Below are 27,830 nucleotides of genomic sequence, written 5' to 3'. Positions count from 1 at the left end.
CCAGGAACTGAATAGGGCCAAGGATGGTGAGTTTCAATGGAGAGGAGAAATTTTGACTTTGAGGTCCTTAATAATTAGAGTTCAAGTAAAGGAAGAGAAGCCAACAATGAAAATTGGGAAGAGCAATCGTTAAAGTAGGAGAAAACTAAACTGTATAATAATTCAAAGAAACAAACAAAAACATAAATCTCAGAAAGAAACAATTGTTACTTGTGTTAAATACTATTGCAGATTGTCAACATGAAGGTTGGGTGGCCATTTAAAAACTATTCCCATGGTCAGGTGTGGTGGCACACTCCTGTAATCTCTGTAATTTGAGACTAAGGCAGGAGGATTATAAATTTGAGGCCAGCTGAAGCAACTTTGTGAGACCCTGTCTTAAAACAAAAAGATTGGGAATGTGGTTCAGTAGTAGAGTGCTCCTAGGTTCAATCCCCAGTACTGCTAAAAAAGAAAGGAAAAAAAGAACTATTCCCATGAAGTAGTGTAACAGGAATAAGTGATGTGAGAAAGTGGAGCATAAAAATGCTCAGGAAGTTTCGTGATGAGGTGGGTAGAAACTGGAGTTGCTGTGGAGTCAGGAAGTTTGTTGTTGGGTTGTGTGTGTGTGTGTGTGTGTTTTGCGGGGGAGGTGGGGCACCAGAAATGGATCCCAGAGACACTTAACCACTGAGCCACATCCCCAACCCTTTTTATGATTATTTATTTGTTTATTTTTGGTTCCAGGGATTGAACTCAGGGGCACTCAACCCCTGAGCCACATCCCCAGCCTGTTTTATATTTTATTTAGAGACAGTCTCACTGAGTTGCTTAGTGCCTCCCTATTGCTGAGACTGGCTTTGAACTCAAAATGGTCCTCCCTTAGCCTCCCAAGCAGCTGGAGTTACAGGTGTGCTTTGGGCCCTTTTTATTTTTTGAGGTAGGATCTCATTAAATTGCTGAGGCTGGCCTTGAATTTGTGAGCTTCTTGGGTTGCTGGGATTACAGGAGTGCACCATCATGCCCAGTTTCAGTTAAATTTTGTATATAGTGTTAGCTAAGGATCCATCTGCATGTGGATCCAGTGTTTCCTAATATCATTTGTTTGATGACTTAGTTTCTTCATTGAAGTCTTGGTACTCTATTGAAATCATTTAATCATATATACAAGGGTTTATTTCTGGGTTCTCTATGCATATATATTTTATTAAATTGAAGTTTATTAATGTTTGATACTGATGGGGAAATAATTCAGTATAGATGGATTATGGAGGGTACAATTGTAAAATATACAGAATTTTCTTAAAATAGGGAATACAGTTCAGTAGAAAAAGGAATGTGATTATGAATAGTTCAGTAATGTTAAAAAAAGTACAAAAAGACAAAAAAATTGAAAAAAATACCCAATTTCATTTTGTGTTCAAGAAACTGGCAGATTTTATCCAAAGAAGTACTGTTTTAAGGAAAAACTACTTTTTGGATGGACTTTTGCAAAAGCCCTTTGTCAACAAATTTTGCAAATATCTCCCCATTGCTACTTTTTCCCCCCAGCTAATTATAAAGATGTAAAATTTTATTTTGGGCATATATATTAATATTCATGACTTTTTAGCTATTTGGAAGACTTTTCTTAAGTTTTTTTTTTTTTTTTTTTTTTTTTTTTTAAGTTATAGATGAACACAATACCTTTATTTTATTTATTTTTATGTGGTGCTGAGGATCAAACCCAGTGCTTCACATGTGCTAGGCAAGCACTCTACCACTGAGCCACAACCCCAGCCCCATGAAAGGCCTTTTTAACTCCAGGCTTGTCAAATTAAGCCTATTTTCTTCTGGTACTGTTCTTTTCCTCTTATTTTACATTTAGGAAATAAGTCCCTGTGTAATTTGTTTGATATATGATGGAGTTAGAGTTAAATCTGATGATTATTTTTCCCAAATGAATAGAACATGGTTTCCGAAGAATCTTATTTTCTTTTGTTTTTTGGTGGCGGGGTTGGGGGGAGGTTCTGGTAACCCAGGAGCCCTTCACCACTGAGCTTCTTCTGAAGCCTATTTTATTTTTTATTTTGAGACAGGGTCTAGTTAAGTTGCTGAGGCTGGCCTTGCTACATTGCTGAGGCTGGCCTCTAACTTGTAATCTTCCTGTCTCGGCCTCCTGAACTGCTGGAATTATAGGCACGTGCCTCTCTGCCCAGCCTAAAGAATCCCTTCTTTCCAGCAGTATAAAACTCATTTAAAAAAAAAAAAAAAATCAAGTTCCCATATTTACACACTTTTGTTTTTGAGCTGGTAGAGGTTGAACCAAATGAAATTGCCAATGTGCAATTGTTTTTAACTACAAAAACGGCAATTTGATATTGTTCAACCTACCATTTATTGTGTCCTTTATTAGACCCACATAGGCATGTGCCGCCACACCTGACTGATTTTCTTTTTAGTCCAATAATAATTTAACAATCTCCAAGTGTTGGGGGTTATTCTTTTGTTTCTTAGTTTAATTTCATTGAGAATGGTGTAATTCTTTTTTTGTGAGGCTCACAGTTCATCTAAGTTAAGATTCTACCTCATAAACAATAAAATAGGAATACTTTTATTATAGAACCTCAAATAAATTAATTGGAACTACAAAAGTACCCTGTGTATTTTTGGACAGTATAGACAGAAAAGCTTCCTTGAATAAAATTAAACCTTTCTTTGACTGACTAGGTAGTGTATTTTGTGCTATTTGATCATATTCAAAAAATGTTTCTAAATGTCTTGGCAGCCACAAACAAGAAGAATAATTCACCCAAGCCAGCTCGCTCCAGTGTTGCAGGTAGTCTTTCACTTCGAAGAGCAGTGGACTCTGGGGAAAATACCCGATCAAAGGGGGATTGTCAGACTTTGTCTGAAGGTAAATTTGGGGAATTCAGAGTATAATTTCATTGGGTAGGTGTCTGTTATTGGAAGTTGATATTGGTGTGTAACTTTAGACCTTGAAAGGCACCAAAAATGTTTAAGTGGATTTGAAGTTTTTTGATCTCACTATAGATCAGACCCTTAAGTATATGTGGTCATTTGACTATGTATCCTGGACTCCTTTTTTAAGCACCTGGCATCAGAAAGACTGGATTATATTTTTAAATTGTTTTGATGTTTTTACTTAGTTTTAAAATGTATATGTAGTGAGATCTTTCTAATCTAAGAATTTCCATGTTTATTTGCCATCTCTCCTTTTTGAAGGCTCCCCAGGAAGCTCTCAGTCAGGGAGCAGGCACAGTTCTCCTCGAGCCTTGACACATGGCATCATAAGTGACATCCTGCCAAAAACTGAAGACCGGCAGTGTAAAACTTTAGATTCAGATGCAGTTGTGGTTGCAGTTTTTAATGGCTTACCCACTGTTGAGAAAAGAAGGAAAATGGTCACCTTGGGGTAAATTAAGTTCTTCTGTTGTTTAGAATTTTAAGTCTGCCTCATAATGAACAAAATTAATTTCTTGGGTATTTTTTAAGGGGCAGAAAGTTTATTGCATTAAAAATGTAACTTTTAAACAGTTATAGACCTTGCTGCTGCCTCTTTTTTTTTTTAAATGGGATGAAATAGGACCAGAAGTTCAAGTTAAATATGTTGGAACTTACTTTCACTGAAGTTAGGACAACAGTGATGTATAACCTGTATGAACTCTGGTGAGGGGGTCTGTGTATGTATTTAAATCTATTCCACACATTTCAAAGACATTCATGCTGGGCTGTATTATGTGTCACGTGTGTGTTTCATATTCTATACAGAACAGAGCACTTTCAGCAATCTTGTTTTATCATTGCATTTCTACTCCAAGCTAAACTTTTTTGTGTCTTATGAAAGCATTCTCAAAACTCAGTTGAAATTTCTCCAAAGGATATATGGTAATTGATGCCTTATTTCTCTACAAGGAAACAAAATCTCACATCCTGTCAGTTAAATGTTGATCTATTCAAAAGGTACAATATTCATAGAATGTATTGTCTATGGATGTGCTAGATGAGTCATAAATATCCACCTGCTGATCTATTTTATATATATTAAATATATATGTATTTATATTAAATACATTTCTGAATTTAAACAATGGAATGATTTTACCTTGGAGATTTTGAAAAAAATTTTGAGGTGGGCATGTTTTCACACACCTGTAACCCCACCAACTCGGGAAAGTTACTTTAGTACTGGGATTAAACAGCAGGGACACTCTACCACTGAGCCACATCCCCAGTACACCCTGCCCTGCCTTTTTTTTTTTTTTTTTCTTTCTTTCTTTCTTTTTTTTTTAATCCCCAACCCTTTTTATTTTTTATTTTGAGATGGGTTCTCACTGAGTTGCCTAGGCTATCCTCAAAGTTGTGTTTCTCCTGCCTTAGCCTCCTAAGTAGCTGAGATTACAGGGTGCACCACCATGCCTGGTAGTTTCATTTTCTTTTTAGCTCACCTTTCAGAAGTAGAAAGGTGTTTACTGGAGTTTATCTTGTTTTCCTCATTACCTAGCTTAGTATTATACATATTCCTTTCAAGTTAAAGATTCAGCTAGCTTTAATATATTATTGCCAGAGGTATTTATATCTGCTTTTAATTATCAAGATTAAATGCAGGGGTTGGGGTTGTGGCTCAGTGGTAGAGCACTTGCTTAGCAAGCGTGAGGCACTGGGTTCAATTCTCCACATCACATATAAATAAATACAGCAAAGGTCCATTGACAACTCAAAAAATATTAAAAAAAAAAAAAAAAAAAAAAAAAAGTAAATGCACATGAACATAGTTCTTTTTCCCCTTAGACATTTCCTACACAAATGCCTGCAGCTAGGTATAATTCACCTTTTACAGTGAATTGTATGTGTTGGTTTGTGTGGGTGCTCTTAAGATTTTTCCCTGCTTGATTTATTAAAGTTGGGAGGCAAAAAGTTTAAGTACTAATAGTAAGTGGTCCATAATGAAAGGGAAATAACATACTAAGTGAACATTTTCTCCATTTTTATATCCCATCAGCCTAGTTTTCCAACTCCCTGCCCACACACATTCCTGTTGTTCTTCCTTTGTGTCTTCTCAGTTTTTGTTTTAAACAACTGTGATTCTTGCTTTTTAATACAAAAGTTGACCTTATTTTCTCAGTAATCTCTCTAAAGTCTTTCCATATTAGTCAGAACATATTATTTAGAACTGTTGCTTATATTTATTCTTTCTTTCTTCTTTTTTTTTTTTTTTTTTTTTTTTTGCAGTGCTGGGGATTGAACCCAGGACCTTGTGCTTGCAAGGCAAGCACTCTACCAACTAAGCTATATCGCCAGCCCTGTATTTATTATTTAATTGAAGGTTTTATTGATTGCAAACGTACATATAGTTGAAAGAAATAATGGAGCTATTCTACATACCTTATACTTTTTCACCAATAACATTTCTCAGATGTACAGTATAATATCACAACCAGGAATTTACATGATATAATTTACTACCTCATGATCTCTCATTATAAATCATTAGTCAAATTTTTAAAAATAAAATTTGAAGTTTAGTATTAAACATTAGTGCATATGCCCTATGCCCTACTTGTTTAGGGGCACAATTTCAGGATAAGAAGAAAATATAGATGATTATTCCAAATACTCATTATGTTTTTTTATCAAGTTGTTTTCTCCCTTCTCAAGGGCTAATGCTAAAGGAGGTCGTCTGGAAGGAATGCCAATGTCTGATTTGGAAAATAATTCTGAAACTGGGGAGTTACAACCTATACTACCTGAAGGAGCTTCAGCTGCCCCTGATGAAGGTAAGTCATAATTAGATAGCAAAAATACTGACTCTTTCGGTAGCTATGTGGTAACTGTGGTGGTAGGGAGTGGTTGGTTTATGTTACTGACATCTATGTGACGTATTTGATCTGAACACAACATTCATTGTTCTACTGATTTTGATTTACTAGGACATTAAGCACAGCGGAAGACAATGGATAATTTACTAATTAGAAGGACATATGTGAATAAAAGAGTCACTTATAGGAGGAAAGTCACCTGTTCAATAACAAAGGCAGTGCCACACATTGAATTTTTGCTAGATATGCAAAGATGAATTAGATATGTTCACAGTCCTAAAAGGAACATGTGCCCTAAAACAACAAATTAGAATAGTAAGTTGTAAATCTTTGTCTTTTGAAGTCAGTCTTCATTGATGTCTGTGGACCATTTTGCCTTTTGGGGGTGGGGAGTATTACTCAGGTTTGAACCCAGGATCTGCATGCTAGGTGAGTTCTCTACCAACTGAGCTACATCCCCAGCCTACTTTGCTTTTCTTATAGAAACATTGCACACTTTATTTTTTAAATATATTTTTTTAGTTGTAGATGGACACAATACCTTTATTTTAATAATTTATTTATTGTGGTGCTGAGTATCGAACCTAGGTGCCTCACATGTACTAGGGAAGTGCTCTACAACTGAGCCACAACACCAGTCCCAAGGTTTATTTTAAAAATCCCTTGTGTTGATCAGCCTCAACTCTACCAACTTATTCTGTCACACATTCTATGTTCTTCAAAGTTCATTATTCTTTTTAAAAATATTTATTTTTATAGTGATAAGTATTTAAAAATTTTTTTTATTCATGTATATAGGGTAATAATATCTGTCTCGTTCTACTGTCCTTCCCATCCCCACCACTCCACCCCTCCCCTTACTTCTGTCTGTATGATACAAAATTCCTTCATTCTTCCCTAGCCACCCCCAAATATGGATCAGCATCCACTTATCAGAGAAAATCTTTGGCCTTTGGTTTTTTGGGATTAGCTTATTTCACTTAACATGATATTCTCTAGTTCCATCCATTTACCTGCAAATACCATCATTTCATTCTTCTTTAAGACTGAGTAATTTTCCATTGCGTATATATACCACATTTTATTTATCCATTCATCTGTTGAAGGGCATCTAGAGTGGTTCCATAGTTTGGTTATTGTGAATTGAGCTGCCGTAAACATTGATGTGGCTGATTTTAAGTCTTTTGGGTATTAACCAAGGAGTGGGATAGCTGGGTCAAATTGGGTTCATTCCAAGATTTCTGAGGAATCTCCATTCTGTTTTCCAAAGTGGTTGCTCCAATCTGCAGTTCCACTAACAATGTATGATGAGTGTACCTTTTTCCCATCCTCGCCAACACTTATTATCCTGATAAGTGCCATTCTTATTGGTGTGAGATGAAATCGTAGAGAGTTTTGATTTGCATTTCTCTAATTGCAAGAGATGATGAACATTTTTTTCATATGTTGATTTCTGTTTCTTCTTTTGTGAAGTGTCTGTTCTGTTCCTTAGCCCGTTTATTGATTGGGTTGTTTTTTTGGTGTTTAGTTTTTTGAGTTCTTTGTATACCTGAGATAGTGCTCTACCTGAGGTGCGTGTGGTAAAGGTATTTTCCCATTCTGTAGGTTCTCTCTTCACTTTATTGAATGTTCCTTTGCTGAGAAGAAGCTTTTTAGTTTGAATCCATCCCATTTATTGATTTTTAATTTTACTTCTTGTACTTTAGGAGTCTTGTTAAGGAAGTCAGGTCCTAAGCTGACATGATGAAGATTTGGACCTACTTTTTCTCTATTAGGTGCAGGATCTCTGTTCTCTTTGATCCACTTTGAGTTGATTTTTTGTGCAGGTTGAGAGATAGGGGTTTAATTTCATTTTGTTACATATGGATTTCCAGTTTTCCCGGGACAATTTGTTGAATAGTCTATCTCCAATATATATTTTTGTCACCTTTGTCTCGGATGAGATAACCATATTTATGTGGGTTTGTCCCTGTGTCTTCTGTCATGTACCATTGGTCTACATGTCTATTTTGGTGCCAACACCATGCCGTTTTTGTTACTGTTGCTGTGTTGCATAGTGTAAGGTGTCTGGTAGTGTAATGCCTCCTGCCTCACTCTTCTGGCGAAGGATTGCCTTGGCTGTTCTGGGTCTCTTATTTTTCCAAATAATTTTCATGATTGATTTTTCTATTTCTATGAAGAATGTGAAGAATGTCATTGGGATTTTTTTTTTTTTTTTTTTTTTGTAAACAAATGGGGTACATGTTGTTTCTCTATTTGTACGTGGAGTCAAGGCATACCATTTGTGTAATCATAAATTCACATAGGGTAATGTTGTTTGATTCATTCTGTTACTTTTTTTCCTTCCTCCCACCCCTCCCACCCTTCTTTTCCCTCTATATAGTCCTTCCTTCCTCCACTCTTACCTCCCTCCTTAACCCTAACCCTAAACCTAACCCTAAACCTAATGCTAACCCCTCCGACCCCCCATTATATGTCCTCATCCGCTTATCAGCGAGATCATTTGTCCTTTAGTTTTTTGAGATTGGCTTATCTCACTTAGCGTGATATTCTCCAATTTCATCCATTTGCCTGCAAATGCCATAATTTTATCATTCTTCATGGCAGAGTAATATTCCATTGTATATATATGCCACAGTTTCTTTATCCATTCATCAACTGAAGGACATCTAGGTTGGTTCCACAATCTGGCTATGGAGAATTGAGCAGCAGTGAACATTGATGTGGCTGTATCTCTGTAGTATGCTGATTTTAAGTCCTTTGGGTATAGGCCAAGGAGTGGGATAGCTGGGTCAAATGGTGGTTCCATTCCAAGCTTTCTGAGGAATCTCCATACTGGTTTCCACAGTGGCTGCACTAATTTGCAATCCCACCAGCAATGTATGAGTGTACCTTTTTCCCCACATCCTCTCCAACACCTATTGTTGCTTGTATTCTTGATAATCGCCATTCTAATTGGGGTGAGATGGAATCTTAGGGTAGTTTTGATTTGCATTTCTCTTATTACTAGAGATGTTGAACATTTTTTCATATATCTGTTGATTGCTTGTACATCTTCTTCTGTGAAGTGTCTGTTCATTTCCTTAGCCCATTTGTTGATTGGGTTGTTTGTATTCTTGGTGTAGAGTTTTTTGAGTTCTTTATATATTCTGGAAATTATTGCTCTATCTGAAGTATGAGTGGCAAAGAAATTCTCCCACTCTGTAGGCTCTCCACATTACTGATAGTTTCCTTTGATGAGAGAAAGCTATTTAGTTTGAATCTATCCCCGTTATTGATTCTTGCTTTTATTTCCTGTGCTATGGGAGTCCTGTTAAGGAAGTCTGATCCTAAGCCAACAAGTTGAAGATTTTGGACCTACTTTTTCTTCTATAAGATGCAGGGTCTCTGGTCTGATTCCAAAGGTCCTTGATCCATTTTGAGTTGATTTTTGTGCAGGGTGAGAGATAGGGGTTTAATTTCATTCTGTTGCATTCTGTTGCATATGGATTTCCAGTTTTCCCAGCACCATTTGTTGAAGAGACTATCTTTTCTCCGTTGCATATTTTTGGCCCCTTTGTCTAGAATGAGAAAATTGTATTTATTTGGGTTTGTGTCCATGTCCTCTATTCTGTACCATTGATCTACCTTTCTATTTTGGTACCAATATCATGCCGTTTTTGTTACTCTTGCTTTGTAATAGAGTTGAAGATCTGGTATTGTGATGCCCCCTGATTCACTCTTTCTACTGAGGATTGCTTTAGCTATTCTGGGTTTTTTATTCTTCCAGATGAATTTCTTAATTGCTTGCTCTATTTCTGTAAGGTACACCATTGGGATTTTAATTGGAATTGCATTGAATCTGTATAGCACTTTAGGTAGTATGGCCATTTTGACAATATTAATTCTTCCTATCCAAGAACATGGGAGATCTTTCCATCTTCTAAGGTTTTCTTTAATTTCTTTCTTTAGTGTTGTATAGTTCTCATTGTAGAGGTCTTTCACCTCTTTTGTGAGATTGATTCCCAAGTATTTTATTTTTTTCGATGCTCTTGTGAATGGGGTAGTTTTCCTAATTTCTCTTTCTGAAGATTCATCACTTATGTATAAAAATGCATTGAATTTTGAGCATTGATCTTGTAACCTGCTACTTTACTGAATTCACTTATGAGTTCTAAGAGTTTTCTGGTGGAATTTCCAGGTTCCTCTAAATATATAATCATGTCATCAGTGAACAGGGATAGTTTGAGTTCCTCTTTTCCAATTCGTATCCCTTTAATTTCTTTGGTTTGTCTAACTGCTCTGGCCAGAGTTTCAAGGACGATGTTGAATAGAAGTGGTGAAAGAGGACATCCCTACCTTGTTCCAGTTTTTAGGGGGAATGCTTTCAGTTTTTCACCATTTAGAATGATATTGGCCATGGGTTTAGCGTAGATGGCCTTTACAATGTTAAGGAATGTTCCCACTACCCCAGTTTTTCCTAGTGTTTTGAGCATGAAGGGATGCTGTATTTTATCGAATGTTTTTTCTGCATCTATTGAAGTAATCATTTGATTCTTAACTTTAAGTCTGTTGATATGGTGAATGACATTTATTGATTTCCAGATGTTGAACCAACCTTGCATCCCTGGGATTAAACCCACTTGCTCGTGGTGCACTATCTTTTTAATATATTTTTTTATGCGATTTGCTAAAATTTTGTTGAGAATTTTTGCGTCGATGTTCATTAAGGATATTGGTCTGAAATTTTCATTCCTCAATGTGTCTCTGTCTGGTTTAGGTATCAGGGTGATGTTGGCTTCATAGAATGAGTTTGGGAGGGTTCCCTCCTCTTCTATTTTATGGAATACTTTGAGGAGTATTGGGATGAGCTCTTCTTTTTAAAGGTTTTGTAGAACTCAGCTGAGAACCCACCTAGTCCCGGACTTTTCTTTGTTGGTAGACTTTTGATGACCTCTTCTATTTCATTGCTTGAAATTGATTTATTTAAGTTGTGTATATCCTCCTCATTCAGCTCAGGTAATTCATATGTCTCTAGAAACTTGTTGATGTCTGAGGTTTTCTGTTTTGTTGTAGTATAGATTTTCAAAATAGCTTCTAATTATGTTTTGTATTTCACTCGTGTCTGTTGTGATATTTCCTTGTTCATTCCGAATTTTAGTAATTTTGAGTTTTTTCTTTCTCTTTGTTAGTGCGGCTAAGGGTTTATCAATTTTATTTTTTCAAAGAACCAACTATTTATTTTGTTGATTTTTCCAATTGTTTCTTTTGTTTCAATTTCGTTGATTTCAACTCTGATTTTAACTATGTCCTGTCTTCTACTACTTTTGGTGTTGGTCTGCTCTTCTTTTTCCAGGGCTTTGAGCTGTAATGTTAAGTCATTTATTTGTTGATTTCTACTTCTTTTGTTGAATGCGCCAAATGAAATAAATCTTCTCTAAGTACTGCTTTCATAGTGTCCCAGAGATTTTGATATGATGTCTTTGTTCTCGTTTACTTCTAAGAATTTTTTAATTTCCCTCCTGATGTCTTCTGTTATCCATTCATCATATAATAGTGTATTATTTAATCTCCAGGTATTGGAGAAGTTTCTGTTTTTTATTCTGCCATTTATTTCTAATATCAATCCATTATGATCTGATAGAATACAAGGTAGTATCTCTATCTTCTTGTATTTGCTAACAGTAGCTTTGTGGCATAAAATATGGTCTATTTTAGAGAAGGATCCATGTGCTGCTGAGAAGAAAGTGTATTCATTCTTTGTTGGATGGTATATTCTATATATGTCGGTTAAGTCTAAATTGTGGATTGTGTTACTGAGATCTATGGTTTCTTTATTCAATTTTTGTTTGGAAGATCTATCCAGTGGTGAGAGAGGTTTGTTAAAATCGCATAGTATTATAGTGTTGTGGTCTATTTGATTTCTGGAATTGAGAAGGATTTGTTTGACATACATGGATGAGCCAGTGTTCGGGGCATAGATATTTATGATTGTTATGTCTTGCTGATTTATGCTTCCCTTAAGCAGCATGTAATGTCCTTCTTTATCCCTTCTGACTAGTTTTGGCTTGAAGTCCACATTATCTGAAATGAGGATGGATACTCCAGCTTTTTTGCTGTGTCCATGTGCGTGGTATGTTTTTTCCCATCCTTTCACCTTTAGTCTGTGGGTATCTCTTTCTATGAGATGAGTCTCTTGCAGGCAGCATTTTGTTGGATTTTTCTTTTTAATCCAATCTGCCCGTCTATGTCTTTGGATTGATGCATTCAGGCCATTAACATTCAGGGTTATTATTGTGATATGATTTGTATTCCCAGTCATTTGACTCATTTTTGTTTTTTGACATGATTTGGTTTCTCCTTTATTTGGCTATTCCTTTAGGCTAGTTCCTCCCGTTGCTGATTTGCATCGTTGTTTTTCATCTCTTCCTCATGGAATATTTTGCTGAGAATGTTCTGTAATGCTGGCTTTCTTTTTGTAAATTCCTTTAGCTTTTGTTTATCATGGAAGGATCTTATTTCATCGTCAAATCGGAAAGTAAGTTTTGCTCAGTATAATTTTCTTTGTTGGGATTTGTTTTCTTTCAGGGCTTGGTAAATGTTGTTCCAGGCCCTTGTAGCTTTTAGGGTCTGGATTGAAAAATCTGCTGATATTCTTATTGGTTTCCCCCTGAATGTAATTTGATTCTTTTCTCTCGTGGCCTTTAAAATTCTGTCTTTATTTTGTATGTTAGGTATTTTCATAATAATGTGCCTTGGTGTGGGTCTGTTGTAATTTTGTATATTTGGAGTCCTATAAGCCTCTTGTACTTGGTTTTCCATTTCATTCTTCAGATTTCTGAAATTTTCTGATATTTCATTGAATACATTGTTCATTCCTTTGGTTTGTTTCTCTAAGCCTTCCTCAATCCCAATAATTCTTCAATTTGGCCTTTCATGATATCCCATAATTCTTGTAGATTCTGTTCATGATTTCTTACCATCTTCTCTGTTCAACTTTGTTTTCAAGATTAAATATTTTGTCTTCAATGTCTGAGGTTCTGTCTTCCAGGTGTTCTATCCTATTGGTTATGCTTTCTATGGAGTTTTTAACTTGGTTTATTGTTTCCTTCATTTCAAGGATTTTTTTTTTTTTTTTTTTCAGTATCTCTAACTCTTTATTGAAATGATCTCTTGCTTCCCGTATTTGGTCTTTTAACTGTTGTTTGGTGCTATCATTTAATGCCTGCATTTGCTCTTTCATCTCCTCCTTCAGTGTCTGCATTTGCTCTTTCATCTCCTCGTTTGCTTCCCTGATTGTTTTAATTATGTACATTCCGAACTCCCTTTCTGACATTTCTTCTGCTGTGCTGTCATTGGGTTTTATTGGTATAGTATCTAGGTTTGTTTGGGACATTTTCTTCCCTTGTTTTCTCATATAGGTCAAATGTCAGTGGGACTCTGAGATATTGCAGATTTGCTCTGTTGGCTTGTAGTGTCCCTGTAGATTTCCGGTATATCACCTCCCAGCCTTCAGTAGCCTGAAGTCTTAGAGGAACTTGATAATGCAGTGCTTCCCAAGAAAGCTGCCCCTAGCCTGCTCCTGGTTCCAGGGCTTGGAGCTGGCTCTGTGCGGAAAGGCTCTCACTGGGCAGTCTGCTCCGAGAAGCTGACCGTGAAAGGAGCCTGTCGCCGGAGGGAGCAGGGCTGCTTGGGGAAGTCAATGGTTGCCCTGTCCTGGTCCCTTAAGCTGGCTGCAGGCTGGAGCTCGCTGCTGGCAGGACTTTGAGCTGGTTCTATGCAGAAAGGCTCTCACTGGGGGGCCTGCTCCAAGAAGCTGGCCGTGCGGGAGGAGCCCACCGCTGGAGTGAGCAGGGCTACCTGGGGAAGACTCTAGCTGCCCTGCCCTGCTCTGATAAGCCGCCCCTATCCAGGCCTGCTGCCCAGGCCCAGCTTCACCCGGTGGGGGAGTCTCACCCCGTGGCTCTATTTTAATCCGAATCTCTCAATGCCTGCCCTTCTTGATTCCTGTGTTCTGGAGCGACAGGAGATGCAGTCACCCTCTAATCCACCATCTTGGATCACTGTCATTGGGATTTGAATAGGAATTGTATTGAATCTGTATAACACTTTTGGTAGTATGACCATTTTGACAATATTCTGCCTAAGAGCATGGGAGATCTTTTGAAGTCTTCTTCAGTTTCTTTCTTCAGTGTTCTATAGTTTTCATTGTAGTGGTCTTTCACCTGTTTTATTAGATTGATTCCCAAATATTTTATTTTTGTTGAGGCTATTGTGAATGGGGTAGTTTTCCTAATTTCTCTTGTAGTGGATTTGTTGTTTATGTATAGAAATGCATTTGATTTTATATCCTGCTACTTTGCTGAATTCATTTATGAGTTCTCGAAGTTTTCTGATAGTTTTTATGATCTTCTAAATATAGAATCATGTTGTTGGCAGATAGTAAGAGTTTGAATTCTTCTTTTCCTATTTGTATTCCTTTAATTTCTTTCATCTGTCTGATTGCTCTGGCTAAAGTTTCAAGGACCGTGTTAAATAGAAGCGGTGAAAAGAGGACATCCCTGCCTTGTTCCAGTTTTTAGGGGGAATGCTTTGTTTTTCTCCATTCAGAATAATGTTGGCATAAATAGCTTTTACAGAGTTGAGGTATGTTCCTACTATCCCTAGTTTTTCTAGTATTTTGAACATGAAGAGGTGCTTCGTCAAATGCTTTTTCTGCATATATTGAGATAATCATATGATTCTTGTCTTTAAGTCTACTAATGTGATGAATTATGTTTATTGATTTCCGTATATTGAACCAACTTTGAATTCCAGGCCTGAACCCCACTTGATTGTGGTGCACTATCTAATATGTTTTTGTGTGCAGTTTGCAAAAATTTTGAGAATTTTTGGGTCTATATTCATCAGGGATATTGGTCTGAAGTTTTCTTTCCTTGATGTGTCTTTATCTGGTTTTGGTATAAAGGTGATACTTAGCCTCATAGTAATAGAAAGGGTTCCCTCCTTTTCTGTTTCGTGGAATAATTTGGGGAGTATTGGTGTTAATTCTTTTTTTGAAGGTCTTGTAGAATGTGGCTGAGAATCCATCTAGTCCTGGGCTTTTCTTGGCTGGTAGGCTTTTGATGGTGTCTTCTATTTCATTACTTGAAATTGATCTGTTTAAATTGTTTTTGTCCTCCTACATCAGTTTGGATAGATCATATGTCTCTAGAAATTTGTTGATGTCTTCACGTTTTTCTCTTTTATTGTAGTATAAATTTTCAAAATAGTTTCTAATTATTTTCTCTATTTCAGTAGTATTCATCATGGTATTTCCTTTTTCATAACAAATTTTAGTGACTTGAGCTTTCTCCTCTATTAGTGTGGCTAAGGGTTTATCAATTTTATTTATGTTTTCAAAGAACCAACTTTCTGTTCTGTCAATTTCTTGAATTGTTTCTTTTGTTTCAATTTCATTGATTTCAGCTCTGATTGTAATTATTTCCTGTCTTCTGCTTTTGGTGTTGATTTGTTTTTTCTAGGGCTTTGAGATATAATGTTAGATCATTTTATTTGTTGACTTTGTATTCTTTTAATGTATGCGCTCAGTGCAATGAATTTTCCTCTTAGTGTTTTCACAGGGTCCCAGAGATTTTGATACACTGTATTGGTGTTCTCATTTACCTCTAAGTATTTCTTTTATTTCCTCCTTGATTTCTTTTTTTTATCCATTCATCATTCAGTAGCATGCTACTTAGTCTCCAGGTGTTAGAGTATCTTCTATTTTTTATTTTATCATTGATTACTAGTTTCATTCCATTATGATCTGATAGAATGCAGGGTAGTATTTCTGTTTTTTTTTTTTTTTTTTTTAATTGGCTGAGAGTTGCTTTGTGGTATAACGTGGTCTATTTTAGGGAAGGATCCATGTGCTACTGAGAAGAAAATGTATTTGCTCTATAATAGATGAAGTACTCTATATATGTCCATTAAATCTAAATCATTGAGTGTATTATTTAATTCTGTAGTTTCTTTGTTTAGTTTTTGTTTGGAAGATCTATGCACAGGTAATAGAGGTGTGTTACAGTTATGTCAAGATTGCTATAAATCATTGAGTCAGTCTTAAAGCAGGAGATGGAAGCATTTTTATTTACCACTGGTGGCCCAGATTTACCAGTTAGCGGGATAAAGGGGCAGGCTGCAAGTGTGTACCCTTCAACCCCCTCCAGGGGTTAGATTACACCTTTTATACCATAAGTAAAGCATGTCAGTACGTTAATGAGTGTCTGTTGCTATGATTCAAAACTACAAACAAACGTTATGAGATCTAGTACCATAAGCAGAAATGGAAGTGGGTCAAAACGACCCTAGTTGAGTATAAATTAAAGAATGGTTACTAATGTTTAGACATTCTCTGACAGGGTACATTGTCCAAGAAAAATGAGAACCAAAAGGTGAACAATTTTACATTGTGTAAGAATTACCACTTTGTAAGGCAAACATGCTATGCTAAGCAACTATTGATGGGTACAGAGGCAGGGTGATCCCATGGGAGAAGCATTTCCTACATGACATGGAGTCTCAGGGAAAAAATGGAGTCTGTTTAGTCATTGCCCATATAGCCTGGCCCATAATAAAGTCATCCAGTATTATTGTGTTGTGGTCTATTTGATTCTTGAACTTGAGAAGGGTTTGTATACATTGTTTGGGGCATATATATTTATGATTGTTATGTCTTGTTGATGTATGATTCCCTTAAGCAGTATGAAATGTCCCTCTTTATCCCTCTGTCCAACTTTGGTTTGAAGTCCACTTTGTCTGATATGAGGATGGAAACCCCTGCTTGTTTATGCAGTTCATGTGAGTGATATGTTTTTTCCCAACCTTTTACCTTCAGTCTGTGGATGTCTTTTCCTAGGAGATAAGTCTCTTGAAGACAGCATATTGTTGGGCCTTTTTAAAAAATCTAGTCTGCCAGTCTTTCGATTGATGAGTTCAGGCCATTATATTCAGGGTTTATTATTGAGATATGATTTGTATTCCTGGTCATTTTGGTTTATTTGGTTTTTAACTTCACTTAGTTTCTCCTTTGATTGGCCTTTCCTTTAGTATAGTTCTTCTCTTTGCTGGTTTTCATTGTTTTTTTTTTTTTTTTTCCCCCATTTCCTCAAGCAATATTTTGCTGAGACTGTTCTGTAGTGTAGGTTTTCTGGTTGTGAATTCTTTTAACTACTGTTTATCATGGAAGACTTTTATTTCATCTTCAAATCTGAAGGTTAATTTTGCTGCATATAAAATTCTCAGTTGGCATGCATTTTCTTTCAGAGCTTGACATATGTTATTCCAGGACCTTCTGGTGTTGAGGGTCTGGGTTGAGAAATCAGCTGAGGTCTGATTGCTTTCCCCCATATGTAATTTGATTTTTTTTTTCTTTCTCGCAGCCTTTAAAATTCTATGTTGATATTCTGTAAGTTAGTCATTCTCATTATAATGTGCCTTGGTGTGGGTCTGCTGTAATTTTGTGCATTTGGGGTCCAGTAAGCCTCTTGTAGTTTATTCTCCATTTCATTCTTTAGATTTGGAAAGTTTTCTGATATTATGTCATTGAAAAGACTGTGCTTTCCTTTGGTTTGTATCTCCATGCCTTTGCCTGTTCCAAAAAATCTTAAATTTGGTCTTTTCATGTTACCTCGTGTTTCTTGGAAGTTCTGTTCATAGTCTCTTCCCATCTTCTCTGTGTGGTCAACTTTATTTTTAAGAGTATATATTTAGTCTTCATTGTCTAAGCTTCTGTCTTCTAAGTGATCTAGTCTGTTGGTGATACTTTCCATCTTTTAATTTGGTTCATTGTTTCCTTTCTTTTGAGGATTTCTGCTTGATTCCTTTTTATAATTTCTGCCTCTTTATTGATCTTTCACTTCCTGTATTTTCTCTCCAACACTGTCCTTTATTTTGAAGATCAGTCTAACTATGTATTTTCTAAACAATTTCTGTTTTTTTTTTTTTTTTTTTTCCCTATGGTGTTGATTGTGGATTCTATTGTTGGAACATCTTGGTTTGTTTGAGGCACTTTGTTCCCTTGTTTTTTCATGTTGTGTATGTGTCTTCTCATCTAGTGGTATGGAGCTGAGGCAGTACAGATTCTACCCTCTAGTCTTTCAGTGTCCCTGAAGGCTTCCAGTATCTCACCTGTTAGGGGGAGACCGATATTAACAGCACCCAATGCAAACAGTAAAGCACCTTAAACCAAATGGCTCCAATAAGCTGTGTACAGTTTTGTCACAGTAGACAGAAATGAAGTGTTCAGTTATTGTCTACAGTATAAACAATAGTTTTCAAATGATGGATAGTGAGGGAACAGAAGTAGTGTGAGATGTGATGTTTATGAAGGAGAGGGAGAGAAGATAGATGAAAAATTTTATAGTAAGAGTGAGGGAGGAATTAATAGAGGACGGCTGTTAGTATGGGAGAAGTGAGAAAGAGAATCCAAGGAGACCAGTAGTGAGAGAAAAAAATATATACAGATTGTTTTTTAAAAAATAAAAACATAAGAATATACAACAAAACTGTCATATATTCAGACATCCCATTCCTCAGTACATTGATGCATGAAACATTTGAATTCAAAGATGGTAGAGATGTGAGAGAGGGCAAAAGAAAAGAAAAAAGAAGGTAAGTCTCAATGGAAAATTGAATGATTGCTTCTGTTGATTTCAAGAGTTTTTTCTGCTTCCTTCTCCAGTCCCGTGGGTGCCATACCTGTTGGGTGGGTGAGCCGATAGCAAAATACCCTCACTCCCTCTTCCAGTTTTCCCACCCGTTGTAGCTGGCCCCTTCTTTCCCTGCACACTTCGACTCACTGAACTGGAGAGAGGCCAGTTTCCTCCAGTTTCTTCAATCTGTGCTTCCCCAGGAAACTTCCCCTAGTCTCCTGCTTTCCACAGGCTTGCCAGACCCATAGTGGCCCACACAAACCTAGCTGCAATCAGGTGGACCTGGGCTTCCCCAGGTCCTGTCTCGCTGCAGTCCCAAGATTTCAATGCCCTTTTAAATTGCAGAGAGACCACCAAGGATGTGCTGACACAAAGGAGTGACCCTGCAAAGAGGCAGCCAGATGGCAGCCACTACCACATAGAGCAGAAAGACCTCAGGTGCAGCTAGACCTGCAAATACCCCAATGTATGTCCAGGCCCTGACCTGAGTCCCCAGACTGAGGTGGCCACGCCCTGAGATGGTGGTGGCCACAGCTGAAAACCTGCAGGTCCTGACTCTTCTCCCAAGATGGTGGCAGCTGTGTGTGACCAAACCTGCGGGTACTTTGACAATGGATTTCCAGGCAACTGTGGGCAGCAGGCATCTGTTGGCTGTCTGTGAGTAGTCTACAGGTTAATAACAAATGATTAGTGGATGGACATGGGTGATGGGCAGTGTAGGGAAGAGGTGGGCAAACGGCCTAATTGTGTATGATAGACGGAGGTCAGTGAGTAATCTGCATTCAAAAGGCAGGTGATATGCTGGCAGTTGGTGGGTGAACAAGGTGAACTAATGGGGTAAACAGCCAGGGATCAGTGGGCAGTGACAACTGCCTCGCAGGGAAACAGTGTTTCCTCTGCTTGAATCCCAATTTACAGAGCGATAAGGAATGCAGTATCCCTCTAGTCCACCATGGTGGATATCCCCAAGTTCATGATTCTTAATCTAAAAGCACAGAAGATGTTTCATGTCAGGTAATAGAAGGTGCGTGAAAAAAGGCTATGTGTATTACCTTTGGTGTGTCCTTTATATGTTAACTGAAAAGGATGTCAGCTTTCTTAATATTTGGCATTGAAATTTTTTTCTTTTCTCAGTAAAACTGCTACCTTCCCCTTTGCACATATCTGGATTTCAGTGATTGATGAATTGTAGCTCAAAGCATATATAGAGTTTCATCTTCTGCCTTTAGCTGCCCTGAGAGAGAGTTGTGGGTGATAGAATTATCATGTTTTTCAGTTAAAGAACATTAAATACCCTGGTTTTCCTGTTTTGTGGGTTTTTTGGTACTGGGAATTGAACTCAGGGGTGCTTTACTAGTGAGCTACTTCCCCACTCCTTTTGAATTTTTACTTTGGCAGTGTCAAACAGGGTTGCACTGAGTTGCTTACAGCCATGCTAAGTTGCTGACAACGGCCTTGAAGTTGTGATCTCAGCCTCGAGAGTCTCTGGGATTGCAGGTGTGCATCGTCACAGTACCCATCTTGGTCTTCCCTCTTAGATGGTGCTCCTGCAATGGACAGCATTATTTCAGTAGAAGAGATTAAATGGAATGGATTTGTAAATTGATGTGTTGTTAAAACATTAAGAAATTTTATGACTCACGATCTTCATAAAGGACCTGTGGATATTAGCTGCTTTCCATGTCTTTATATACTGGCTGTAAATTATAGCATATTAAATTCTTACAGCATGTACTGGAATTATAAGCTCATCTTTTTCGTACATCATTTATGAAATGCTTCCAATTTGTCTGACATTGTATTTGATGCTGATAGTAAATTAGTCCCAAATCTATTATCTAGTTCAGAGTTTCTCTCAGCATCATTTCCGTTTTCTGTTGTAAGATACTTAGCAGCTTCTTCAGCTTTTAACCACTAGGTGCCAGTAGTACTTCTGCCCAGTTATAACCCAGACTGTCTCAGCCTTTATCAAGTATTCCTTGAGATACAAAATCATCTTTATTCTAACTGGTTGAACTGAATAACTCAGTAAGAGGTGACACTCCTTGAGCATCACTTGCCAGAATGTGCTACAGTTATTAATGAGAACAAGTTGTAGTTCTCACACATGCTGGATGGGTGTGGTGGGGGGTAGGGCAGGGAGAGCAATGAAAACCCCTGGTTAAGTGTTGGAGAGACTAGCTAGTAGTCATTTAAAATACAGAATAATGAGTGCTGTGTTAGGGTGTATAGGGAACTCAAAGAAGAGGTACGTTACAATAATAATAGAAGATGACATTTATTAAGTCCTCACTGTGTTCCTAAGACTGCTCATGATTTTACCCAGTATTATTCTGTTATTCTCAGAATAACTCTGTATGGTAGTTACTTTTACTATCCTGATTTTATAAGAAAGCTAACACCTGAAGGTGCAACTTAAATTGCTCAAAGTCACAGAATTAGTGATTGAAAGGGCTAAAATTTAAACGTAGAATCAATGCTCATAACTTTCACCTCTTTACTAACCTAGCCTCTAAGTACCCCTGGGAAGCTCACTCAGAAGAATAAGTAAAAATTAGCCAGGTGAAGACTACCAAAACGTGAGGCCCAAGTAGCAGAAGTGAGATCATGAATACATAATACCTTCTTTGTCTGAGCTAGAATCTAGCCTTTGTCTTTTTAAAAAAATATTTTTAGTTGTAGATGGACACAGTATCTTTATTTTGTTTATATAGGTGTTTTTTTGTGGTGCTGGGATTGAACCTAGTGTCTCACGAGTGCTAGGCAAGCGCTCTACCACCCAGCCACAACCCCAGCCCTTAGCTTTTGTCTTTGACTGGTCTTTAACCAAGAAGTGATGCAATCAAATTGTGGTTTGAAATTTCTACTTCAGTTGCAATGTGGAGAATGGATTTTGTAGCTGGGAGAGGGGTGTGGAGTTAAGGACAGGAAAACTTAAGCTTGTTAAATATAATCTAAGAGAGTTGACTTGAACTGCTTAAATTTCAGCCTCCAACTCATAGACATTATCCTAGCAATTTTTTCTGTGTAAATAGATGGTTAGCCTGGAAAACATCGAGTATTTGACATTAGTTTTTTTTTCTTGGTTTTCAAATTGAGTATTGAACCCATGAGCACTTTATCCTGAGCTATATCCCCCTTTGTGCTCTTTATTTTGAGACAGGGTCTCACTAAGTTGCTGAGGCCAGCCTCAAACTTTCAGTTTTCCTGCCTTAGCCTCCCAACTTGCTGGGATTATAGGTGTGCACCACCTCCCCTTGGCATCTACTTTATTTCATATTTAAAGTGAATCTTGGGCTGGGGTTGTGGCTTAGTGGTGGAGCACTTGTCTGGCATACATGAGGCACTGGGTTTGATCCTCAGCACCACGTTAAAATAAAGGTATTGTGTCCATCTAAAATGAAAATATTCTTTAAAAAAATGACTCTACTGCTTATCCTAATGTAGATAAAGGTACATATAGACCACATTTAGGGTGGTGTTTAGGATGTATAATATTTTCCAAATTTTTGAAAGCATGTGATTATTCAAGTGGGATTTAGAGCTTAAGTGGTCAGTGTTCCTCAGTAATATACTTAGTCTTTATATGAGGAATGTGATAAAAAGTTCCAAGAACTCAATAAGAAAGATTTCTGTAAACATGCAAATCAAAAGTGATACCGCAAACCTGTGGGCTGTGTCTCTAGTCTTTGTCTTGAGGATCCTGAACCTCATTTCATTTGTAGCAGTCAGTAAATCAAACGTTATGTTAAATTACTGAAACATGAAGGTGATGTTTGTTGCAGAAGCAGCTGGACTTTGAAAGCAATTGTGCACCAGGCCCATCTTTGTATGCTTGCATCCCCCTATAATGAGCCTATGTATGATAAATTGGTGGAGGCCCTTTGTGCTGAGCACCAAATCAACCTTATTAAGGTGGATGACAACAGGAAACTAGGAGAATGGGTAGGCCTTTGTAAAATTGATGGAGAGGGCAAATCCCATAAAGTGGTTGGTTGCACTTGTGTCGTGGTTAAGGACTATGGTGTAGTCTCAGGCTAAGGATGTCATCAAAGAGTACTTGAAATGCAAAGCAAATAAAATTTTTGTACACACACCAAAAAAAGTGATACAGAACCAATAAAAAATACTTTTGGTGAAAACAAGTGATACAGAAGTGTACACCCTTGAGTTGGTTGTCCTCGACAAGGTGCTAAGCTACTCAGTGAGACCCTGTCTCTACATAAAATACAAAATAGGGCTGGGAATGTGGCTTAGTGGTTGAGTGCCCCTGAGTTCAATCCCCGGTACTCTCCCCAACCCCCCCCCCCCCAAATAAAAGAAGTATACACCCTTAAGTTTGTTAGTATCTAAATAGCTTGTTTATCACTGGAGTCCCAGGATAGACAATGAGAAGACAACTAGCCGATGAGGCTGGAATAGGGGAATACAGTAGACAAAAATAGCTCCATGCCTCTTGAAATCGGCTTTGTTTGTAGAGGAGAATAGGGCTTAGCTCACTGCTGTGGATATTATTCTGTCATCAGCAGGAGCCGGTTCTCAGGAAACCTTTATTTTTCACACCTAAAGTCTTGGTAGACAGTTGAGTGGGATTGTCTTATATCCATGTTTGGGGGTGGGGGGGAACAAGCTCTTGTGCCAAGTACGTAGAGAAAATAGTCTGTACCATATCACTGTTGGGGGCTGGGGATGTAGCTCAGTTGGTAGAGTGTCTGCCTCTCATGCACAAGACCTTGGGTTCAATCCCAACCACTACCACCACCACCACCAACACACACACACAATCAACTACTACATATCACTGTGGGTTATTCTCTTTCTGGAAAATAAAGCTATCTGAAGAAACTTTAAGGCATTGTTTTGTTACTGGCCAGGAATTTTGGATTGCTGAAATAGTTTCTCAAGTGCCAGTAAAATATAATACTTTTTTCTTGGATGTGACAGCCATAAACAGGCCTTTTCCTTTCTAACTGGGACCATATGGGACAACCTTGTATTAGTCTTCTACTTAATGGTCTGATGCTGAAAAGTCTTGCCCTCCCCCATTCTCAGTAACCTACGCTATTTCTGTAAGTAGGCTAGTTTCTTTCCTGTTCTATATAAAACTAGAGGCTGTAAGTTCCTGCTTCAGTAGCACACATAGCTTTCATTTAAGTCAGGTGCTCGAAACACCCATCCCACGGTAAAAACCTTGGCATACCAAATAACAACCTTGCTAGCAGCCTAGCTAAGAGAAATGAGTCATCAAAGTGTGGTAGCCTAACTGTTGGTAGGATAACTTTTAGGATAATTTATTAAAATACTTAAAAGTTACCAAAAAGTCAAGCAACCAGCTTCAACAATAATGAAAGCTAACTCTTTCAATTCAGAAAGAACTCTCGCAACAAGAAGTCATACATAACTGTGGTGGGGCGGTTTCAATGCCATCAAGAATTCATGGGGTGTTTTCCGTCCTTAGCTTTGCTATTCTCAGTAAGTTGACTTAGTTCCCCTCGGGGTGACAACATGATTGCTGCAGTTGCAAACCTCATATGGAAGTCAGAATAATATCCTGGGAGTAGGGGAGGATTATTTCATTCTATATATCTATTTATCAACAAGGAAGACTTTTCTTAGAGGACCTCAACAACTTACTAACTTCCTCTTGTATCTCATTAATTATTGGCAAAGTTCCATCATTTTTCCCCATTCTTAACTTTTCCACATGATCATGTGGAAGAGGGAAGATACCTGGACAACAGGTTTTTTTGGAAAGAGGAAAGGTAGGTAAATTATTAGTGGAGAGAATACAAATTGTGTGCCTGTACCGAGTGGTTAGTATATTTTCCAAGTATCTGAAATCTGGTTAAGGGAATTATAACTCAAACACTAGCTTTAGCTGGGCATGGTGGCAAACACCTGTGATCTCAGTGACTTGGGAGGCTAAGATAGGAGGATTGTGTGTTCAAGGACAACCTTGTCAACTTAGCAAGACCTTTTTAGCAGTTTAAACAGTACCTCAAAATCAAACATAAAAGGGACTGGGAATATATCACAGTGGTAGCACCCCTGAGTCCAATTTCCAGTACTCCCTACCCCAAAATAGTTAGCTTTACTGAGCAATGCCCCCAAAATGTGGTGGTTAATTGATATACCATATTTCATATTTTATTATAAGCTGCAGGTTTCTTTTACATTGTAACATTTTTGAAGCATTTTATAATTAATGGTATCTTACAGTTGCCATCTATGACAGCCAACAGTTTTGAAACGCCAAGTAGCGTTTTCATGTAAGAATTCCTTCCTAGGCTGGGCTTAGTGGAGCATGTAATCCCAACAACTTGGGAGGCTGAGATGAGCATCACAAGTTCAAGGCCAGCCTTAGCAACTTGGCAAGACTGTGTCTCAGAATAGTAATAACCATGACACTGGGGGTGTAGCTCAGTGGTAAAGTGCCCCCGGGCTCAGTCCCCAGTACCAAAAAGTCAGCAAAGAATTCCTTCCTACTATTTCTTGGGAAATATAATCTTCATAAATCCTGATAAAAATTAATCAAACTTTTTAATGGAGAAAAATTCTCATTCTCCTAGAACTAATTTTAACAATCAATATGGAAACATTACTATTTGAAGGAATCCAGTTATGGCAAGTTGAAAATAAAAATCAGTACTTGGAATCCAATGTTGAGGTCAAAAGGAGCATCTTGGACAAAAGTAATCACAAGCCAGATGGATGTGGTGGTGCATGTCTGTAATCACAGTGACTAGGGAGGCTGAAGCAGGAGGATCACAGGTTGGGAGGTCAGCCTCAGCAATGTAGGGAGACCCTGTCTCAAAATTTAAAAAGTAAAAAGATCTGAGGATGTAGCTCAGTGGTAGAGTAACCCTGGGTTCAATCCTTAGTGCCCAAAAAACAAAGTGATCACAAATCAGTCCTGGTTATAGCTCTTGCCATTGTGTGTGTGTGTATGTGTGTGTGAGAGAGAGAGAGAGACCCTGTCTCTGACTAGTAGTAGCAAGTTTATATCTTGTACACTTGAAAATTCTCTGAATGGTGTTCCAAGAAATAAGTTTTCGAAGCAAAATAAGTTCCCAAATTGTCGTTTTTGACATGATTCTATAGTACTATAAATCTTGCTAAGAATTGTAAATGTTATTTTACTCATATACTACCCAATAATACCTATAGATGATTTCCAGTGTTTGAATATTCACTAATGTCTCTGCCCTTGTAAATAATAAGCAGTTTTTAAAAGGACATACATATAATAAATGGTGTTTGTGAATTGTATTATTAAAGAATAACTTAGATTTTGAGAATTCAAGAGAATTATAATTGTTTTTGAATCCTGAACATTAATACCTCCTAGGAATTGAGAAACACTCATATCAAGACATCAAAACATGGTTTTGTTTTTGGTAATAGTTCTAGGAAGGGCCACAAGAGGAGGTTGTGCCACATAGAAGTAACTGGTTTGGTTTTGTAAATAATGAAAAGTGTCATTCTTTATTTTTAAGAGCAGGAAAGTTTTTGTTTATTCTTTGGTGAAGATGGAGAAGATTTTAGGATGTGTGTCCTATGTCATTCCTGATGCTTATAATGTTTGCTATTTTTTATTTCCCTTAATGAGTCTGCCTTGAGCCTTTTCAGCTTTTTTAGTATTTTCAATTTAATTGCTTTTTTCAAAGAATGATGGGATATAAAGATGGAGAAATTTTTCACTTAGTATGTTTTTTCCCTTTCATTATGGACCACTTACTATTAGTACTTAAGCTTTTTGCCTCACAACTTTAAATCAAACAGGGAAAAATCTGAGAGCATCCACATAAACCAACAGATACAATTCACTGTAAAAGGTGAATAATACCTAGCTGCAGGAATTTGTGTAGGAAATGTCTAAGGGGAAAAAAGAACTATGTTCACGTGCATTGTTTCATTGGGTTTTTAAAAAAATGTTTTTTTGTTTGTTTTTGCGGTGCTAAGGATCGAACCTAGGATCCTTGTGCTTGTGAGGCAAGCACTCTACCATCTGCGCTATATCCCCAGCCCTATTTTTTATTTCTTATTTCCTTCCTTTTACTTTGAATTTGTTTCTCTAGATTTTTGTTGATTTTTTTTTTTTTTTTTTTTTTTTTTTTAAATGGTGTCTGGGATCAAACCCAAGGCCTTTGTTCATGCTCTGCAAGTGCTCCACCACTGGACTACATCACTGGACCCTTTTTCTAGAGTTACTTATAGTGGAAGCTGTTCATTAGGTTAACACCGTTTTTTTTTTTCTTCCTTTCTTTTGGTGCTGGGACTTGAACCCAGAAGCACTTTACCACTGAGCTACATCCTTGGCCCTTCAAAATTTTTTTTTGTTCTTAGGTCTCACTAAGTTGCTGAAGGTCTAGCTAAGTTGCTCAGGTTGACCTTGAACTTGCCATCCTCCTGCCTCAGTCTCCCCTAGTCCCTGGAATTATAGGTGTATGCCACTGCACCCAACGCCTTTTTCTTTTCTAAAGTCGGCATTTAATCCTGCGAATTCCCCTTAAGAACTGTTACAGGCACATTGCACTAATTTTGATATTTCTATTTTCATTCAATTCAGAATGTTTTTCATTAATTCTATAAATTTTTTTCAGCCATTTTTCTCTTTGTCTTGTTTCTCTTTAGTTGTTTTTGCTCTATATGGCTTCTGATCAAGACAATTTGGAGCATTCCTTTTGATCCTTTTTTTAAAGTCTTTTTTTATACTTTAAACTTTTTTTTTTGCCTTCTCAGTTCTTCAAAACTATAAGTTCATTAATCTTTTTCACTTTTGCCTAAACCATCTGTTAATATTTTAATTTTAATCTTTCATTTCTACAAAAGTTTTATTTGTTTGGTACTGGGGATTGAACCCAGGCGTACTTTTCCACTGAGCTACATCCCAAAACCTTTTTATTTTTTAATTTTTTTTATTTTTTGTGGTGCTGGGGATTGAACCCCAGGGTCTTGTGTATGCAAGGCATCTACTCTACTGAGCTATTTCATATAACTAGCCCCAACCTTTTTATTTTTTATTTTGAGACTAGGGTCTCTGAGTTGCTGAGGCTGGCCTTGAACTTGCAGTCCTCCTTAGTTCTTGGAATTAACAGGCAGGTGCCAGCAAGCCCAGCTCTTTTGAAAGTTAATTAGAATCATGTAGTCTCTTACAGGATTTTTTTCCCACTTAATGAAAAATTCAAAGTGTTGTCCTTCCATATATGCTGATTCTTGCTTCAGGTAGATTGTTTGCCTTAAACTCTTAACTTTGGAGCATTCCTTTTTTCTGATACCCCACCCCCAACTCCAAGAGAATTCTTATGATCTGTGTGAAAGCTTACCTCAGAGAATATTTGATGTGTGTCAGGGGTGT

The 27,830-nt window shown here is 37.4% G+C and overlaps 1 protein-coding gene across 9 annotated transcripts in view; it reads left to right on the top strand.

The window, feature by feature from the left end:
* The window catches only part of TRIM37 (tripartite motif containing 37), a 171,021-nt gene that overhangs the window by 100,117 nt on the left and 43,074 nt on the right, over positions 1 to 27,830 (top strand). For 6 of the 9 annotated variants that reach the window (XM_079131360.1, XM_079131359.1, XM_079131362.1 and 3 more), the window contains 3 exons: positions 2,747 to 2,875; positions 3,205 to 3,394; positions 5,638 to 5,756. In XM_079131360.1, coding sequence (XP_078987486.1) covers positions 2,747 to 2,875; positions 3,205 to 3,394; positions 5,638 to 5,756 — 438 coding nt within the window. The remainder of the gene's footprint in view (positions 1 to 2,746; positions 2,876 to 3,204; positions 3,395 to 5,637; positions 5,757 to 27,830) is intronic. The other 3 variants (XM_079131364.1, XM_079131363.1, XM_079131366.1) reach the window with 2 other exon arrangements.

The sequence above is a fragment of the Sciurus vulgaris genome (genome assembly GCF_902686455.1).
Source record: "Sciurus vulgaris genome assembly, chromosome: 3".
Lineage (NCBI taxonomy): Eukaryota > Metazoa > Chordata > Mammalia > Rodentia > Sciuridae > Sciurus > Sciurus vulgaris.
Note: the sequence above shows the minus strand (reverse complement) of the source record. Positions and strands in the feature narration are given on the sequence as shown.